This window comes from Physeter macrocephalus, chromosome 9 (genome assembly GCF_002837175.3).
Source record: "Physeter macrocephalus isolate SW-GA chromosome 9, ASM283717v5, whole genome shotgun sequence".
Lineage (NCBI taxonomy): Eukaryota > Metazoa > Chordata > Mammalia > Artiodactyla > Physeteridae > Physeter > Physeter macrocephalus.
The window spans coordinates 10,672,565-10,692,039 of NC_041222.1; the positions used below are offsets into that span (position 1 = coordinate 10,672,565).

Genomic DNA, 19,475 nt, shown 5'->3' on the forward strand with positions numbered 1-19,475 from the left:
GGAACTACACAACGGAAACACTGGGCTTCTGGGGCAGTAAGCCCACAAGTGTGTCATTCGCTGTTGAAACGCAGAGTCCGCATTGATGTGAAGCCTCCGGTCTCGATCTCAACTGTTGTCTGCTGTATTTTTATTCACGTTTTTTTCCCTCTCTTTTCATAATTCTTACCTGCCTCCCTTTAATTTATCTGCTGATTTTATTCACTGAAGTTACACCTTTTACTTATCTGTCTAGCATCTGTTTAGTGAAGGGTTTTGGGTCGGGCACCAAAAGCACCCACCCAGCAGTGGTCACGGTCACAGCACTAAATATAACTGATTTTTTTTCTTGATCTGCCTAACCCCCTCCCCACAAAAAAAAAAAAAAAAGGTGGAAGTATCATCACCATGACTATTACCATTTACTGAGCAACGTGACATTTTATGAAAATTACTATATCCACTGTAAGAAGAGATGAAGCAGGATGTGAAGGACATTGTACAAAGTATCCGTGGCATATAAAAAAGCTGATTTAAAGAAAACAGTGGTTCTCATGAGGAAGAGACATTTTCTAATGTGGATCTCCTCCTCTCTCCAACCATCTTTACTACGACAGCTTAACAGACAATCTGTAACCCCTGCATAACCCCTCCCTCCCCCAGTTAGGTAATTCTCCCCACATCTCTTGCAACCTGGTACCTGAAATCTCTTTCATGGAAAAAAATATGCTTTATGGCATAATTAGAGAAAGAACTTAAAAGGCAGTTACCTGAGAGGAAACACTGACTTAATTCACACAAGGGGGGGTCAACTATCAATGTCAGCTAAGTTCTTGACAAGAAGTTTTGACAGCAGCAGGAGAAAAAAAAAAAAAAAGAAAGTGGGATAAAAAGGAGAGTTTATGGGCCACAGAATTGATTTCCTTAACTTTACAGTTTGGCTTAGACTGGTTTTTGTCTGATGTCTCTTCATGCATGAGGGCTCTTGGAATATTTGAAAAGGACACACTCCTGAGTTTAGTTGTGCTAAAATCCCAAGGTCAGGGAGATAATTGCTACAACTGGGGCACTGCTCCTGGCCTCACAAGGGCCACTGGGTTAAAAGATAGCTGATCTTCTTCCCTTTCTTTCCCCACAAGTAGATACATCACTTGGAGCTTGGGGTCCTCTTTTTCTCACCTAGACCATGTTTGTGTGGTTAAGAACTGCTATGGGGTCTTGGATAAGGGCTCCAGGACACAGATTTGGGTTGAATGAGGAGTCTGTAGAATGAAGGTCAAGGTCAGGTATGGCAAACATTTTCTGAAAGGGCCAGAAAGTAAATATTTTAGACTTTTCAGGCCATATGGTCTCTGTCTCAACTCCTCTACTGTGCCACTGCAGCACATAAGCGGCCATCAGCAATATGTAACTGTGCGGGCACGGCTGAGTTCCAATGAGATTTTACTTATGACGTCAAAATTTGAATTTCATATACTTTCATCTGTCATGAAGTATTCTTCTTTGGATTTTTCCAACCATTTAAAAATTTAAAAACTGTTGTCAGCTCACTTATTACCAAGAGAGGCAGCAGGCTGGATTTGACCCTCAGATCACAGTTGGCAGACCGCTGTTCTAGATCAAACAAGATTTGAAGGAGTGTCAGCTTTGCCAAAATGGAACAATTAGGAAGAACCTTCCCCAGAACGTAGAAAAGTCTGAATCAAACAGATTCTTGAAAAGAAACATTTTCCCCTCTGAAAGGATATCTTCTATCCAACTGCAAGCTAAGATTTTCAAGTGAGACGTCTGCCTTAATGGACAGATAGGACTGATTTGAAACGAGCAGCCAATGTGAGGCATATAGAGAGAAACAATTTGTTCACCTAAATGAGCTCAAGGCAGTTCTTACTCTGTTGTTTGGAGGATCTGTTTCCAGAGAAAATCCTTTCTTCCTAGGTGATGCAAAGTCCATTTAGGCTCAGCCCTGGGCAAATTATCACCTTGAAGGCATATGCATTCAGACAAGTGAGTGTTCCGTGCTTTGCTCATTCTAGAGACGAATAAAGACGGCAAGTTTTAATTGAGCTTAATAAGCTATTTCTCCCAGGACCTCAGTCTTTCTTTCTATCCAATGAGGGACAGCTTTGCAAAGACTCAGTGACTTCCTCAGGACAGCCTTACTTGTACTGTGTTAATTTATCTCTGATCTTTCTGAAGTGGTTTATGTAAACTGATTTGAGCCCCAGAAACTGACAAAAATCCCAACATAAAGAGACTATAAAACATGCCTTCCAGGAGAGATTGAGGAAGCACGGAAAGGAAGAGAATCTAAGAGGAGGCAATTTCCTCAAAATACAGAAGGCTGGACGGCTCAGACCAAGAATCCCAAGAGTAGCCGAAGTCTGTTCCTATGATCTCACCTTTAAGATGAGAGCCGCTTTCCGAAGTGGAAACTGCAGCCCAGAGCAGTACTAACCCAGACGTGTAGCATTTTCCAAATCCACAGGACACTGGTCAGTAGGAAAACACCATATTCAAAAGACAAACCCAAATACACAACAAGGCAAAATAAGTATTCTATTGATTTTTCTGTTGGTGTCTTGATGGCGACAGCATGGCTCAGGGATGCAGGTGGCCCTGGGGCCCCCATGGTCTCGCAGCATTGGCAGCGGGTTTGCCATTTCTGAGTTCCCAGATGGAAAGCATTTCAGGAATGATTTAACCGACCCCGTCTCTGTCATTATTCAGACCACGCCCCTGAAATGGAAAACCTCACCGTGACCAAATCTGGCTGGGATGGCCTCAAACTCAACTGGACCACAGCTGACCAGGCCTATGAGCACTTTGTCATTCAGGTGCAGGAGGCCAACAGGGTGGAGGCAGCTCAGAACCTCACGGTGCCCGGCAGCCTGCGAGGCCAACAGAGTGGAGGCAGCTCAGAACCTCACGGTGCCCGGCAGCCTGCGGGCTGTGGACATCCAGGGCCTCAAGGCCGCCACCCCTTATAGAGTCACCATCTACGGGGTGATCCGGGGCTATAGAACACCAGTGCTCTCTGCTGAGGCCTCCACAGGTACCTCTTACCTTTCTGTCTATAGCTTCTGTTTTTCCCAACAGGAACCTGCCCAAGGATAATCAGACGCAACTCGTTTTTGAATAGACTTGATAAGTTCTAGCACTATGGTGCCTAATGATGGGAAGAAATGAAGCCGCACAACTCCTGGGGTATAGCTTTCACATTGCACCCCATGTGAACCACAGCCTCTGGGGCTGTGCATAGCCCAGCCTGGGGACTGTACACACAGCCCCAACGGCAGGGACCTTTGGCTTCACAAACAGGCTCCCTCCTGGTGAGGCATGTTAGGGCATTATATTTAGAAGGAAAAAATAATAATAATCTCTTTGTCTGTTGGAGGCTAGGGCAATTCCTTAATGAAATAAGATCACAAATGTTTTCCTACGCCTCACCCCCTTGGCTCTATTTCTCAAATTTAGGAAGCTGCATGGTTATCTAAAGAAAGTCACATTTAAAAAAAAAAAAAAAAAAGTAATATAAAGCCTATTCTTGCGTTAAGGAGTTCCTGGATCTTGGTGTGTGATTTGATCATTAAACTAGTTCTTTGTCCTTCTCCAGGAGAAGCTCCCTATTTGGGAGAGGTCACGGTGTCCGAGGTGGGCTGGGATGCCCTCAAGCTCCACTGGACGGCTCCGGAAGGAGCCTACGAGCAGTTTCTCATTCAGGTGCAGGAAACTGACACAGAGGAGGCAGCCCAAAACCTCACTGTCCCGGGAGGACTGAGGTCCGTGGACCTGCCTGGGCTCAAGGCAGCCACTCACTATAGCGTCACCATCCGCGGGGTGACTCGGGACTTCAGCACAGCCCCTCTCTCTGTTGAAGTCTTGACAGGTATTCCAGACTACTTCATTAATTTGTTTCCTCCCACTGTCTCTGCTAAGGAGGGATCAACGCTCTTCCCTGCTCTAAACTGGGTTCGGCCCCTGCCCCAGTGGGAAATACCGGTGAATCATCCCTGCTTCCATACAAAGGTCCTGTCCCTTATTTGGCCGAGTCCTAGTCAGAGCATGGTAGCCAATTCCATGGAAAGTTCCACCTACTCTTCTTTTATATAAATTGAGGTGACTTTTCTTTTAAAGCAAGTTTCAGTCATAATAGCTAAGAAGTTGGAAAGCACATTCTGCGAGTGGGGAAAAAGAAAACGTTGATCTGAGCTCATTTTAAGAATGCATCAGAGGACTCCCCAGAGCAACATTTGTATGTCAAGAATGGAAGTTGTGAACAATTCTGAGAACTATGTTTCATTTCCAAAGGCTGATTAGAAAAGCCCTGGCTTTAGTGCCAACAATTAGAGTGTCCTCAACACCTGCTGTAAATCACGCATCTGTGATCAACACTGACCAAACAACTCACCCCAACCTCAGCCAAAATGCCATCTCGCCTGAATCCCAGCATGCAACTGCCTTGTTTAGTAACTCAGCAACTCTGTCTTCTCATGCAGAGGAGGTTCCAGATCTGGGGAACCTCACGGTGACTGAGGTTAGCTGGGATGCCCTCAGACTGGACTGGACCAGCCCAGATGGGATCTATGAGCAGTTTGTCATTGAGATCCGGGAGGCTGACCAGGCCCAAGAAGTTCACCGTCTCACGGTTCCTGGCAGCCTGTGCTCCGCGGAAATCCCAGGCCTCAGGGCTGGTACCCCTTATACAGTCACCCTGCGCGGCGAGGTCAGGGGCCGCAGCACTCAGCCCCTTGCTGTGGAGGTCCTCACAGGTATACAACCCTCCTCCCAGACCAGGGATCTGATTGTGTCAGCCAATTCGCTGGAATAGAGAAAATTCCCCACGTACCAGGGCCCTCTCTCAAAGCTGCTGGCAGGCAGCGTGAACACAAGCTCTAACTCCGGAGGGTGCGGGTTGGAATTCCACCTTTCTGGCCGAATATTCTTGGGCATCTCATGGTACACCTCTGAGCCTTCATTTCTCACCTTCAAATCAGAGATAATACTCCTACCTCAGAACACTGTCATGAGCAGTAAATGAGATGATGAACAAAAGTGCACAGCAAAGCACCCCTCCTGTAGTAGATCTGGAATATGCCAAATAGCTAAATTTATCAGATAGCAACATATCATAATATAAATAGCGTAAACAGTAGGGCTGTGACACAAGAATAAGGTCAGAACTTCCTAGAGAAATCTTATCATGAGTGGCCTCAGAGTCACTTACTGCCATCCATCTGGTAGTCAGACCTGCACAGAATAACCTTGGAAATGATCTATCATCTTCTGCTGAAGTTAGCCAAGTCTCTCTCTCTCCTTAACAGATCCTCAAGGGCAGGGCTATTTCTAAGAAAGGACAGTCACGTTTGACTTCAAAGCGTTTGATTCAGTTCGGAGAGGAAAAACCATTCATCTCAATTTGTCCCCTGAAGACGTGCAACTCCATCTGTTATAGAAAACTCTGTGCCGGTCATGCGGTTTCTACAAACAACTTTAAAAAAGACCATGGGAAAACGAGCCTGATTTGGGGGAACAGCGTTTTTATGCTGGGCCCTAAGCCCATGCCCTTCTCTGCACATACTGTGTTTTGAAAATGCCGCCCACATCACCTAATCAAATGAATTGTGTTCCTTGCTCATACAGACCAAATAAACCTGGCCCTTGCTAGAGACTACACACAATTCCCCAAAGAAGAAAAGTAATGTTGCAATACACCTAAACTGGCCAGATTATCAATGGCCTGTGTTTCCCAGAATATTGTCAAACCAAACAAGAGCAAAAGGGGCCTTTGAGACGCGTGGGATCTGGGAGCAGGGCGCTAATGATCCGCATCTGCAGTTTGTAAACTTTTTGTTTTTAGCAGCAAATTCCTTTTGCACGTGAAATCTTGCAAGGAGCCCCACTATGTGACAGATAAATGAACAGCTATTCTTGGTGAGCTGGAAAGGAGAGGGCTGCCCACACCCATGTCCCCAACCCAGTTCTCCCATAAAAGGACCAGTTCTACAGTTTGAATACAGCCCCTCTAAAAGGTCAAGTTTGCCCAGACTCTCCTTGTGCACTGAATCCTGGAATATCTCATACTCTTTCTGGGGGAAATCTTGCAGATATTTTCTTTTCTGACTTCAAATCCATGGCCACTTCAGCCTTAAAGAGAGAGGCCGGGAGATTGCACTTAACCCTGAGCAGCATTCCACTAAGTAGTGAGCGTTTCCATATGCGGAACCCAAACTTTCTAAATCAGCAATGACTACATTAAATTTCCTTCCTACCTTGTAGAAAAATGAACAGTGGGCCCTGCTCTGCACCATTCGCTGAGCAAAACGTAATCACTTTTAATGAAGAGTAGGCACAAACGGCCTTGTTTGTGATGCAGGCATTCTTCACTCAGACACAAAGTGCTATCAGGAGAAGGGGGGAGGGAAAATGCGAAGCCAAGAATCCAGTACAGTACGGAAACTTTGATCTCTGCAAGATGAGAAAAGTCCGGAGATAAAACGTCAGACCTGTACAAACCTGATTCGGCACATGCTTTATACACCCACTCAGACAGCCTGTGGCCAGCAATGAGATGATCTCTCCAAAGTCCAGTAATGAGACGAAGCAGGGAATTCTCTCCCACGTGACCAAGAAGTTCCAAGGAGAAACATCGAAACAGTGATACACAGCTCTGTGCTCTCGGAGCCAACCAACTGAGGATAGAAAATATTAGGGAAAAAAATTCCAGGAAGCTCCAAAAGGCAAAACTTGAATTTGCCATGTGCTGGTAACTACACACATAGCATTTACATTGCATTAGGTATTATAAGTAATCTAGAGATGATTTTTTAAAGTATACAGGAGGATGTGCTTAGGTTACATGCAAATACTACACCATTTTATATGCATCCTCAGCTTGTTATCTGTGGGGGTCCTGGAACCCATCCCCCAAGGGTACCAAGGAACAGCTGTGTATCTGTTAGGCTGCCACTTACCAGGTCCTCACTATGTATCAGGTGTGATGTCAGGTATGTGTCAGGTATAAACTCAGAGGTTTATAAATATTATCATCCAATCATCACAGACTCCAATGAAATGGTACTGTCAGCTCCAACTGAAGATGAGGGGCTCAGAGATGACCTGGGTGACACGCCCAAGATTACGCAGCTAGCAAACATGGGCGTTGGAATTCTAACCAAGGCCCATCTGCCTCCAAAGCCTGTACTTTTAACCAACTCCTACTTCTCTTACCCCGACCCACAATCCCACATTTTCCGTGGGCCTTTAGGGTGCTAGTCATGCGTGATCCCCAGAGACCTCCCAGCAGTGGGTTGTGAGCGGTCGCGACGGCATTGCCATCTCAAGGATGAACAATGTAGATGTTCCCTTTCTGACCATCTTCAACTCCTGAAGAAAGCTGTGGCCAGATTACCGCAGTTCAAACAGGAAACTCCCCGAGACCGAGAATGACCACACCCACAAACACAAGAAAATCTCTCGCCCCTTTCTTTCTTCCCTAGAGCTGGGCTGTGGGACATTTGGTTTCTTCGCTTTCCGTTTGCAGCACTGACAAATTCCTCTCTGTCCTTCTTCAGCGGAGCTCCCCCAGCTGGGACACTTAGCCGTGACCGAGGCCGGCTGGGATGGCCTCAAACTCAACTGGACCACAGATGACCAGGCCTATGAGCACTTTGTCATTCAGGTGCAGGAGGCCAACAGGGTGGAGGCAGCTCAGAACCTCACGGTGCCCGGCAGCCTGCGGGCTGTGGACATCCAGGGCCTCAAGGCCGCCACCCCTTATAGAGTCACCATCTACGGGGTGATCCGGGGCTATAGAACACCAGTGCTGTCTGCTGAGGCCTCCACAGGTACCTTCCTCTCCCTGTCCATGATGCTTTCTCTCCAAGAGGCGTGTGGGGAGCCAGCTTCTGTCCATATCTAAATCCTTTCCATGTGCCCATTGGCTACCGAACTTGCAGGCTCACACACCTCCCTATGGGCGTGCCTTGGTCCAGATGCCTTTGACATCTCAGGAATGAACGTGCAGATGCTACCTTTTCTGACCTCTAGCCTCTAGCCTCTCCCAGACCTTACCTATCCAATCCTATAACTGCATCTCTTCTAAAGGATGGCTTTCCATTTCACGAGACAGCCTGATGGTCTTAACTCTTTTCTCCGGTGCTTGGCTATAACTAAAAGCCGACCCTTCTGATGTGTGAGTTCTGGTGGAGCACAGATTATTTACCTTAGAGGGTCTTTTTGCTAGTTGCAAATGGTGCTTTACTATCCCAGATCCTTCAAGGGTATGGGCACGTGGTTCTTGCATTTAAAAGAAATGTTTTAATGTAAATGTTTCTTTAAAATGCACTGAGTATAATAAGAGAACTGAATTACCCTCCTCTTCCGGGCAATTCTCTCAGATACTCAGTCACCGTTAGAACATCAAATTAGCAAATAGCTAGACCAAAAAAGAAAAAAAACAAAAAAGCACACAATTATGACTGGAGACAGTACCAAAGAACAAGCCATTCATTAGCAGAAGTACAAACAGCAGCATTTGAAACAAAGAATGTCCCGGGCTATGAATGTCAAAGATCTGATGCCCTTTTTGTTCTTTTAATCGAGAGTTGCTCCCTGGACTGTTGGCCTTTGCATGGCACACTCTCAGCCCGGACCCAGGAGGGTGCATTATAGTTTACTCATCCCTCTGCTCCAGTGGCAGGGCATTCAGTGTTTCCCTGCAGCCTGCTCAAGAGCCCAGCCCTCCCCAGCACTGGTTTCCATGTTTCATCTTCCCATGTGCCTCCATTGGTGTGAAATTGAACAGAGGCTGTCAGGTTTGGTTTTGCATATGCCTGCCCCATTTTCCTATAATTATTTCAACTAAACTTTTCTGCAAACCTGTGTGTCCTAGTGGATTCTAGCAAAAACGTAGCTCTGCATTTTAGCCTCAATCATTTCAGTAACTCTCGCTGAGATAAACACACAGCACAGACAACTGCTGCATGAATGGTGACCCTGAAATGCCTAAAAATTGCAGCTGAGGCTGCCCTGGATGGACTCAGGGCTCTTTTATCTAACATCCATAAACAATCCCTTCTCAGAAGGCAAAGAAATCACCCGCCACTTTTGATCTTTCCTGCAGATCTTGCGGTTTGGGTGTTCTTAGTATTTTTATATGTTTGTTTTTTTTTTCTTTATAATGATAGCAACATTCTTGCTCCTGACAAGTTGGTCTGTGGGGAAGAAGGGCCATAATTCCATCTGACCTGCGTTTCACCAGATCTCTTGGGACGGGAAGTCTTTCTCCTGCCTTGCTAGAGAGACAATACTAGCTTTTCAAATCTTGCTTCTGTCTGCCCTCTGCATGTTTTATTCCTGTCGCTCGGAAAACCACTGGTAGGATCATCTCTGAGACAAAATGCTACTTCTTGGCCAAACAGGGTTGCCTGATGGCCTTGTCCTGGCTCAGCTCTCTTGGTTGGCAATGCAATGCTAGCTTTCTTGGCCCACGTAGAAGCAGTTAAGAAAAGAGAAGCTATTTTAACAGAATATGAGAACAGCTGGCCCTTGTCAGAAGTATGATGAAAATACCAAGAATTACACTGACCAACTGCCAATTCCCTTTAAGTCACAAAATCAGAAGCCTCAGGGTACCACCTTGGGAGGGTAATGGCGTCAGAATTATTTAGTCGTCATCTGAACAGATGGGAGCTCCCTCAAAGCAAAGGATGTCTGCTGGCTGGAGCCAAGTACTCGTGGTCTCCTGAGTGCAATTTAAGAGACTAGAAGCCGCCAGCGCTCGTATCTTTTGACCGATGGCCAGCATCCCTGAGGTGTGGCTCCCAGAAGCATCTGGGCTTCGACAGAACAGGTCCTGCTGCCGTCACTGGGCATGTCTCCTCACACACGCCAGATCTCGGCCAGGCCCTGATCTTGTGTGGCAGCTCCAGAGCGGGGAAATCTAACTGCCATACCTTCCTTTTGTATTTTCTTTTAATAAATCCCCTTTCTCTCTCCCACTGGCACTGATTGGTAACATCTCTTCAGGTCACCCTAAGCCTAAACTGTCGGATCTTTCTAGCTGGCTATGGTTCTGTTAACAACTGCAGTCTTAAAACCCAAACGCAATGATTAACTCAGATTTATTTGTTTCTTCTCTCCTACCCCTCCTTTTTCAGCCGGAGAACCTGAAATCGGAAACTTAAATGTTTCCGACGTCACTCCTGAGAGCTTCAATCTCTCCTGGACAGCTACCGATGGGGCCTTCAAGACCTTTACCATTGAAATTATTGATTCCAATAGGTTCCTGGAAACGATGGAATATAACGTCTCTGGTGCTGAACGAACTGCTCACATCTCAGGGCTCCGCCCTAATAATGATTTTATTATCTACCTCTCTGGACTCGGTCCCAGCATCCGGATCAAAACCATCAGTGCCACGGCCACCACAGGTACATGCACGTTCGCCCGCTCCTGACACCCTCTCTCCAGAATCTTTTTTGCAGGGCAGAGCCACTCCTTCCTGCCCACTGAAGCACAGGCCACAGGGCACTAACTGTTCCGTGACATTAGGCTGGAGCGCTATTTAACATAACTCTCTTCCAGCAGCAGCCCAAATGGTGACTTTCCTAATTTATCCCTGACCAGGACATTTGCAGCATAAAATGTAGTTTGGTCCAGAATGCCAAGTTGAATCTGGAGAATAGAATTCTCCTCATCAGTAGCCAAAAAGCCACGATGAGAGCTGTCCTTGACTTGGAAAGACGTCTATATTGGTCAGAGAGGTCTTAAAAATTATATTGTGTGTTATCCAACTGTCTTTGTCTTCCTAGTGCCTTTCACTTCCTAATACCCAAATATTCCAATGATTTAATGAAACTGAATTGGGCAAGTGATGAGAAAGAGCAAAGATTATTCATCACATGAGTGCACGAGGAAGTCACGCCATTCAGACCACTCCAATTCCAATGCCACCTCTCGGAGAAAAGACCAGAACATGCTGGCTTGCTTCCAGAACACTGAATGGTAGATGGCAAAAATAAAAGTAGAGTAGAGTAGAGTTTAAATAAGGAACTTGGTCAACAAAAGAGTGAACTGCTTTCACCAAATCCGCGGTATCTGTGACATACACGCTATGGGAAATGCTCTCTGGAATGCAGCAAAAGAGAATTCTATGTGAATTCAGAAAGGAGAACCTTGTCCATTCAAAATAGCATTCTTAGCACATTTTGGGCAATGCCTTCTGAAATTTAAAGTTATTTGTGGAGTAAGCACAGGAGAGTCTTTTCTTCTTGATCACAAAAAGGGGTCCCATATTCTAGGGGAATTCAAGTAAAGGGTTAACATTGTAGTATCAAAAGCATCTGTCATTTAAGTCACTCACAGCTGAGGGAGAGTCTGTCCTTATTCCACATGAGTCTACAAAGTGTTATCAGCGTGGACCACAGGAAAAGCAGTGAGCCAGAAATACCTAGTTCTCCTCCCAGCCAGATGAAAGTATACCAAAACCTAGGGAAATTAGTCAAACACATATATTTCTTCCTCATGGCTCAAGTTGGTTTTCAAAAAAGGGCAAGTGTCTTTACCAGAGGGTAAAGGCTAAAACTTTATGGATTTAGTCTTACATGTTTTGATTTTGACCCTCTAATAGTGGTTTTTTTGGTTTTTTGTTTTTCGTTTTTTTTGGCTGCGTTGGGTCTTCATTGCTGCACGCGGGCTTTCTCTACTTGCAGCGAGCGGGGGATACTCTTTGATGCAGTGCACGGGCTTCTCATTGCGGTGGCTTCTCTTGTTGTGGAGCACGGGCGCTAACCGTGCGGGCTTCAGTAGTTGTGGCACGCAGGCTTGGTAGTTGTGGCTCACGGGCCCTAGAGCATAGGCTCAGTAGTTGTGGCGCACGGGCTTAGTTGCTCCGTGGCATGTGGGATCTTCCCGGACCAGAGCTTGAACCCTTGTCCCCTGCATTGGCAGGCGGATTCTTAATCACTGCGCCACCAGGGAAGTCCCTCTAATAGTGTTTTGAATGGACACACTTTCGTATTTTTTTCTTCTTGCTTTAGTAGCTGAACCTCTCCTTAGCTGCCTCACTGTCTCAAATGTGACCTCCGGCAGTGTGTCCATCTCATGGAAAGCTCAGGAGTCTGCCTTTGATAGCTTTCTTATAGAAGTTAGGAATTCTGACCACCTCCAGGAAATGGTGGTATGTTCTGTGCCTGAGGCATCTCGCAGCTTTGTCATCACCAACCTCAAAGCTTCTTCTGGTTACACTGTCCACCTTCACGGGCTGATTGGCAGGCAGTGTGCTCAGACCTGATGGTCCAAGCAACCACAGGTATTTCCCACGATGGGCTCTTCACTCTTCCTTAAACGTCCCCCGAGGAGCGTTCCAAAAGAATCAACCTCTACCCATTTTTCACCCTCCTGGTTCCTCCAGATCCTTCTCAAATTTGAGAGAGACATCTAAATCAGAGCTTTAAAACTTTAAAAAGAAAAATTCTCACCCCAAATTAAGGAACTTCTGTGTCAACCTCTTTTTTCTAAATACCCACTCACATCTGGAGTTGCTCTGTTTGTTTGTATAGAGTTAACCTGATGTGCTTTGGTTGAATTTCCAAACCAGCCTTTCATCTGATCTTGAATAATCTTTTCCAGTTCCCATTATTGTCTGCCTGTGGTCTTTCTAATCAAAGTTTGCCCGTGTCTTATTCAAAGGGGTGTGTGCATGCCATTGTTGTTTTCCTCGGTCAGAACGATCTACATTCTCTTCCTCTCCACCAAGATTTTAAAAGTAGTGTCACTAGCAAGCAGAGAAAAAGACCCCAAGGCACACCCCAAGTCCCACACGAGAGGACCCAGTGGTCTCATCTTGTTCTTGAGACTTTTATTTGTCTGCATTCCCTACAGACTGCTCTTTTTTGACATTTACTCTATCAAGCATGTTTTGTCATCCACTGACATCTGTCACAAAGTGTCAGAGCCTTCCTTTCATCTATCGTCTTGTTCAAATCTTGGTGCATGTGGTGAGCATTCAGAGTATTAAGTTTTTGAAAATGTCTGTCTTTCCTGGAAGCAGACAACATGTCAAGAAATTGTTTCAAAGGGTTAGAAGTGGTAAAAGAAAAACATCCCTAGCTTGCATGCAGCACTGACTGGACCCTAACTACCACGCTCTGAGTTTTCGTCTTGCATCTCGCTTTTCAGCTTGGTTGCGTCCTTTGGGAGACAGCTCGAGGTTACGCTGACCTTGAAAACCCAGGTCTTATTGGGTTTTGGCAATGCCAGTCTCTGTCTGGTAGCATGAAAAGAGTCCTAACATGCGTCCTTAATTCGGGAGATTCCTTCCACAGCAAAATATAAGGAAAAAGCAGACAGAGTCCCATTTGAAGGATTTCACGATTTCTGTGGTTGAGGTAATTTGCCAATGCTGTACCTGAAAATTACAGCATCATTAGCTTCTCAAACTAATTGCTAAGGAGGAAATCCCATGCCATTACTTACGGCTCTCCTCTGCTTCTGAGCCAGATTCATTTGTCCTTAGAGACTTTATGGCATTGAGTTGTGCTGTGCAGTTGTCCAGTTAAAGTGTCTCCAGATGAGCTCCTTCTTTCCTCCAAATACTGGAGCTGCAGCAAAACAACACCCGAGTCCTTGGAAGAAAGAGTCTGCTTCTTCCCAACCCTAAACCCTGATCCTCGTATCTCAATCCTTCAGGACTGTTGCCTCTCTCTAAAATACAGTCTGGGTTGAAGTCATTTTAATGTTAGTATTATTTGATAAATGTGCATTTAGGTGACCAGACCACATACATCCCCATTGAAACTAGCAGTATAGGCCCCCTACATTAAAAATGAGTTGTTTTCATCACTGATTATCTAGATTTTAAGGGACAAGAGAAACTTAACCTCAGTGGAACCATCCATCTTTACAAATTATCCGATAAGTGAATTTCATAATCAGAAAATGCAAAGTCTAACTTCAAGTTTTCCTTTATCTTTTACATATACCAGGAGTTTTTAAATAGAGGACGTTTTCACCTTTATAGTGTTTAGATTTTCCTATGGTGCATACATTTGGGTTTTTGACTACTACAAAGAAGTTCTCTTCTGTGGATATTCACCTTTAATTTCTACAATCCAAATAGATCATAGAAGACTAAATCGGGAAACTCCGAAGTAGCATTTTCTAAGGCATGCTCAGTGGCACACCAGCAACTTGAGATGTTCAGGGACTATTCCTCAGAAAAGGTATCCACTGATAAGTTTATGAAGTGCTGGGCTAAACAAAATTAAGTAGGTTTCTTTACAAAACCAGCATTCTGAGGCCTTTAAAATGCTAGTACGCTTCGTGAATCTCTAGGGTGACATGTAATATTCAATATAATGTGAAGCTATCTTTCCTTGGAACATCTTACAGAGCTAGTGTCCCATCACAAACCTTAGAAAATGTACTCTTAATACATCTTTACAATAATTCATCTACTGCTGTAATGGCTTCTTCACTTTCCTTCACACATGACCAGCAAGTGGTCACGTATCTACTTAAAAAAAAAACGCAAGTCCACACCTGCAGAGAAAGCAATATATTTTCTAACATTATAACCAGCGCAGGTGTGGACACAGCCTAGTACACTCGCTTTCTGCAAATATTTGGAGGGACTGATACTTTCATATTCTATGGCTACATTCTGTAGCCATCCTCTGCCTTCCTCCCATAATGTGTCTCTCTTTCTCTCTGCCCATGTTCCCTTCCCTCAGAGCCAGAGCCACTGTTGCGCACGCTAATCCTTAGCAATGTTACCCCTGACAGCTTCCATGTGTCATGGACCACTCAAGCCGGGCCTTTTGCGAAGATTGTTATCAGTGTTAGGATCTCTCCCTCGCTGCAGGAGCCCCAGCAGTTCACAGTCTCAGGAGACGCACAGCATGCTCACACCACAGGCCTGGTGGAGAACACTGGCTATGCCGTTAGTGTGGCAGGGACCGCCTGGGCTGGGGACCCCACCAGACCCCTCACTGCCTTTGTCGTGACAGGTACTCATTCAAAGGTTCTCGCTTGTCTGTTCAGAATTCTAAAATGGGGGAAAGAAAGAAAGAGGATAGGCGTTCTAAAGGCAAATTCAACCCCAAATATAGTCTTCATTCCATATGTAAACCTCTACATGAGAAGAAAGCAAATACTCTTGCAAAGAGAGACCTTTCACAGCCACTCTTAGGAAGTGGAGCCAGTAGACTCAACAGTTGTATAAAACTGCCAAGGAATTCTGTGCCCAGTTTTATAGGCTGTCTGATTCACGGTTTGGAGATTCTGGCTGAAGAGTGAGTTCTAAGTTAGAAATGGCCCAAGGCAGGATTTTGTCCCTAAGTCAGGCTAGGTAAAGCAGCCCACGAACTACCTGCCCCAGAAAAAAAATAATTTATCTTTTTCTTCTAAAGAAGTTACTTCTTAAGATTGACATCTACAACAGATTAATGAAGGTTCAATCTAAGAGAGCAAATAAATCTCAATTTTAATTAAACCTTAACCATTCATTAAACGTGACTTCTTACTCCTCTTTGAATAACGAAAACAAATGGTTTTCTATTTCCTTTCCTGAAATTATCCTAAATCAATGGCAAAGCCTGCAAATGGTGTCAATTTACCAAATCTCTAGCCTGAAAAGCCTCAGAAAATATTTAGAAGTCTCTTGCCTCCCACTAATGATAATTTTTAGGAGAACAACTTTGCTGGCTGATTTTCACTTTAAACCAGGCCTCTCTTGAGGTCTGAATTGCTATAAATTGCTATTTATCTACATAAGTAAAATATATTAGTAAGTTCAATTACATATTTAACTAGAGGCGGCATGGTTTCCTAGAAGAGCGGGGATCTTGAGATCAGGCTATGTGGTTTCTAATCCTCTCCCACATCTTTTTAGCTACATAACCTTGGCCAGTTCTTAACCTCTCTGAACCCCACTCCTTTATGTATGAAGAGAAAATATTCACAGGCACCTCTGGCAGCCTCTTCTCAGGGATTACATGGATGTGGTGCAATTTAACTGCCCGGAATCCCGGAGGCATTTTACAGTTGCTGCGTCCTTTCCTCTATCTCCCAACAATATGAGGAAAGTAGTGTTCTTAAAAATAAGCAATAAAAAAAAAAAAAAAGAAAAAGAAAAGAAAAGAAAGAAAGAAAAAAAAAAAGCAACAGCCTAGATAGAAACAATAGACCTCTGCAATCATGACTTTCCTATTATTTTTAAGAGAACGCTACATGTTTTCATGTAAGATCAGAGAGTAGTTATGCTTTCTGTCCAGTTAGCTAATGTGAATTCAATTGTTCAGTCTTCAGATGCAGAACAAGTAATTCCTTAGTGGGGTGAGGCAAGGAGTAGCCCTGACTAAGGACCTCACTGCCCAGGAGGGGAAGCATGGCCCCCACAGATCCCATCAGGTCCTTATTTGTAGCCTCTTGCAGGACCTCCCACAGAACAGAGAGAAGAAAGGGAGGCTGGTCTTGGGAATCCTAGATCCAGTTACAGCATTGTCTCAGCTAATCCTTGATGCGAAAAGACTCCGCATTTTAAAAGAAGCATGTTTTAAAAAAAGAAAAGAAAAATAAAACTGAACATAAGGGACGATAAATAACAAGCCCTTGATGGACTAATTAGCCTGAACGCCCTCCTTTTCATCAGAATTCTCTGCTTTGACGGCATGGAAGTGCAAGGAGGCCAGTTATCAGAGAAAGGCGCCACTTATCTAAACAAAGCTCTGCAACAGAATTTGAAACCCTTGCCTTGCAGACAAAGAGGCCTGTTTGCACAGTATATGTGATTTCATCTTTGTCTTTGATAGAGTTATGATTTGGGGGAGATCCTTATTTGGTTAAAAAAAAAAAAAAAAGCTTCAAGACAAACACCAAGTGGTTCAAAATAAGTACAGGAAATCCAAGCCACAGCAAAATTTAAATCTCTGCTTAGGGGGTTAGGGCATTCATTCACTGGTTCCTTCAGTCACCAAACCTCTCTTTTTAAACATTTTTCTTTACATTCCATGGATTAGACTCTGGGCATTAGTGTGAGGTCATTTATCTCTTTGAATGCTTCCATTTAGCTTCAGTGAAAAAGCAGGCTCTAACCTAGATGCGGCTAAAGCAGCCTTGGTCATGGAATTCCCATCCCCTTCCCACTTTGATGAAAAATAAACACATTCACCATGACTGTGTTTTGTTTTACTAGAGGGGAGCCACTGGACCTTCTCCACTAACGCTGCTTATGCCTCAGGTCTTGCCAGCACCCATGGGGTTGACTAATTATTAGACTTTGGCTTAGGGTGTGGAAAGAACATTGAACCCGGAGTCAGATGATCTGGGTTGGATCCCAGCTCAGCCCCCTAGTGGATATGTGACCTTGGATAAATCACTGACCCCTCTACTTCCTTTGCTGCCATGGGGGAGAAGAGGGGGTAGTAATATCTACTTACAGTGTCATTGTGAGGACTTAATAGGATGATGGCTGTGAAGCCTTGTCAACTGGGAAGTATTGACAGAAACCAAGCTGATATAAGGTCATTCCTTTGGGGAATCCCTTGGCACCTATGAAATAAGAGTGCCTGAGACACAGATGTCTGGTGAACAAATGAACAAATAGTGACAGAACTTACTGAAGAGCCTAACTTTATCCAGGAAAATAAACAACAAAAGAATTAGCAAATCTTAGTATTCCTTACTGGGCCATAATCATAAGTGGTTACATTCGGACACATGAAAAATCTTACCTCGTCCCTTTATCTCAGCTGGTGAGGATGTATGTCACTAACTGGCCTATTCAACTTAATTCAAAATAGGAACTAGAAGTGGAATGGAAACATACGAAGTATACCGAAAAGGAAGTATACTTTAAAAAATAAAATTAAAAAGCTGATTTCCTTCAAGACTACAAGTTAGTGGGAAATAGACAAAGGAGTCCAAACCCAACACAAGATGTTTGATTTTATCGGGAAAAATTCATGGCCTTTGGAGTCAGACCCAGCTAAAACCTTGCTCTCTCACATACTAGGCTCTGTGACTTTGGCCAAGTCAATCAACTTCTTTGAAGCTCAGTTTTCTTACCTGTATAATGGGAATAACATCTATCTCATAGGCTTGTGGAGAGATTTACACAAGACAACATCATCTGGCACCCAATGAGCTCTTACGAAATATGTACTTTCTGAGTATATAACATGTTTAATGATTGACTGGGTATCTATCAGTGTTCACGGAGACTTGTGCTTTCCCAGCAGAGTCAGTGCTGCTAACCTGAGTTATTTTCATCCCTCCCTTCTTTCAGAGGCCCTGCCCCTTCTGGAAAACCTAACCATTTCCGACATTAATCCCTACGGGTTCACAGTTTCCTGGATGGCATCGGAGAATGCCTTTGACAGCTTCCTAGTAACGGTGGTGGATTCTGGGAAGCTGCTGGACCCCCAGGAATTCACACTTTCAGGAACCCAGAGGAAGCTGGAGCTTAGAGGCCTCATAACTGGCATTGGCTATGAGGTCACGGTCTCTGGCTTCACCCAAGGGCACCAAACCAAGCCCTTGAGGGCTGAGATTGTTACAGGTATTTTGGCTCAATTGAGCCATTTTCTCCTCTTCCTGGCTCCCTTCCATGTAATCCATCTACGAGATCACCATGGTTTTAACACCCCTGTCCATGTTCCCTACTTAATCCATAGATGTGGCCTGTTCTTTATGTCACCCCCCCCAACACTTTCTCTTGTCTTATGTCTCTAACAAGCACTCCCCTTCTCCCACTCCAGATACGAGAAGGTCGAAATGTTTCCACTAGGCATCTCAGATCCTTTAGGCCGTGTCTTGTCTGTAGCTCTTGCGTGCTTACTCCACGTCACCCTCCTCTGTGTTCATCATGGCTGGTCCCCAGCTACATTTCAGCCTTCTCAAAAGAAATATACCAATGAGTATATTTCAAAAAACTTATTTACTATGTTCGTCACCTCAAAGCCTCAACTGTGATCTTGACAAACTTCCCAGGTGGGCTTGTCATTGGAAAACCAACTGTGAACTTATACTGGTAAACACTAATGTCATCGAGATTCTTCAACACAGACTAAATCTGTAACTTTCTCAACACTAATAATTCCTAGAGAAATGTAGCATGAACAACTTTAACAGTCCACAATCTGTATTTCCCAAAGTCTTTCTAGAGATTACTAACTCCATATTCAAAGGTGCTACTTAGTGAAGAAGTTCCATGTTCAAATAAGTTTTGGAAACACCGAGTTAAACATAGTTTAACAGGATCCTTGACCACAAGGCTTTAGAGAACATTCGAATGTGCCTGCTTCCCTCCAAGAGGGACTTACCCAGGCAATGTTTCCCAAACTTATTTTACAATGGATGATGATCAAACAGGAATAGTTTGCTCTGAGTATACTTTGGGAAACTCAGCTCTAAATTTACCTTGACATTGAGTTTTGTCTAGTTAAGGCAATCCAAGATAATACCTTGGGTCTGAAGTATGTAGCACGAGAGGT

General features: G+C 44.4%; 1 protein-coding gene across 4 annotated transcripts in view; it reads left to right on the forward strand.

Annotated features, from left to right (window-relative positions):
* TNC (tenascin C) overlaps positions 1-19,475 on the forward strand; it is a 95,710-nt gene that overhangs the window by 48,759 nt on the left and 27,476 nt on the right. Inside the window, exons 11-17 of one of the 4 annotated variants that reach the window (XM_055087009.1) lie at positions 2,710-2,825; positions 2,878-3,034; positions 3,596-3,868; positions 4,479-4,751; positions 7,554-7,826; positions 10,140-10,412; positions 18,269-18,541. The exons of the other annotated variants lie outside the window; for them this stretch is intronic. Coding sequence (XP_054942984.1) covers positions 2,710-2,825; positions 2,878-3,034; positions 3,596-3,868; positions 4,479-4,751; positions 7,554-7,826; positions 10,140-10,412; positions 18,269-18,541 — 1,638 coding nt within the window. The remainder of the gene's footprint in view (positions 1-2,709; positions 2,826-2,877; positions 3,035-3,595; positions 3,869-4,478; positions 4,752-7,553; positions 7,827-10,139; positions 10,413-18,268; positions 18,542-19,475) is intronic. 4 annotated transcript variants of the gene reach the window in all.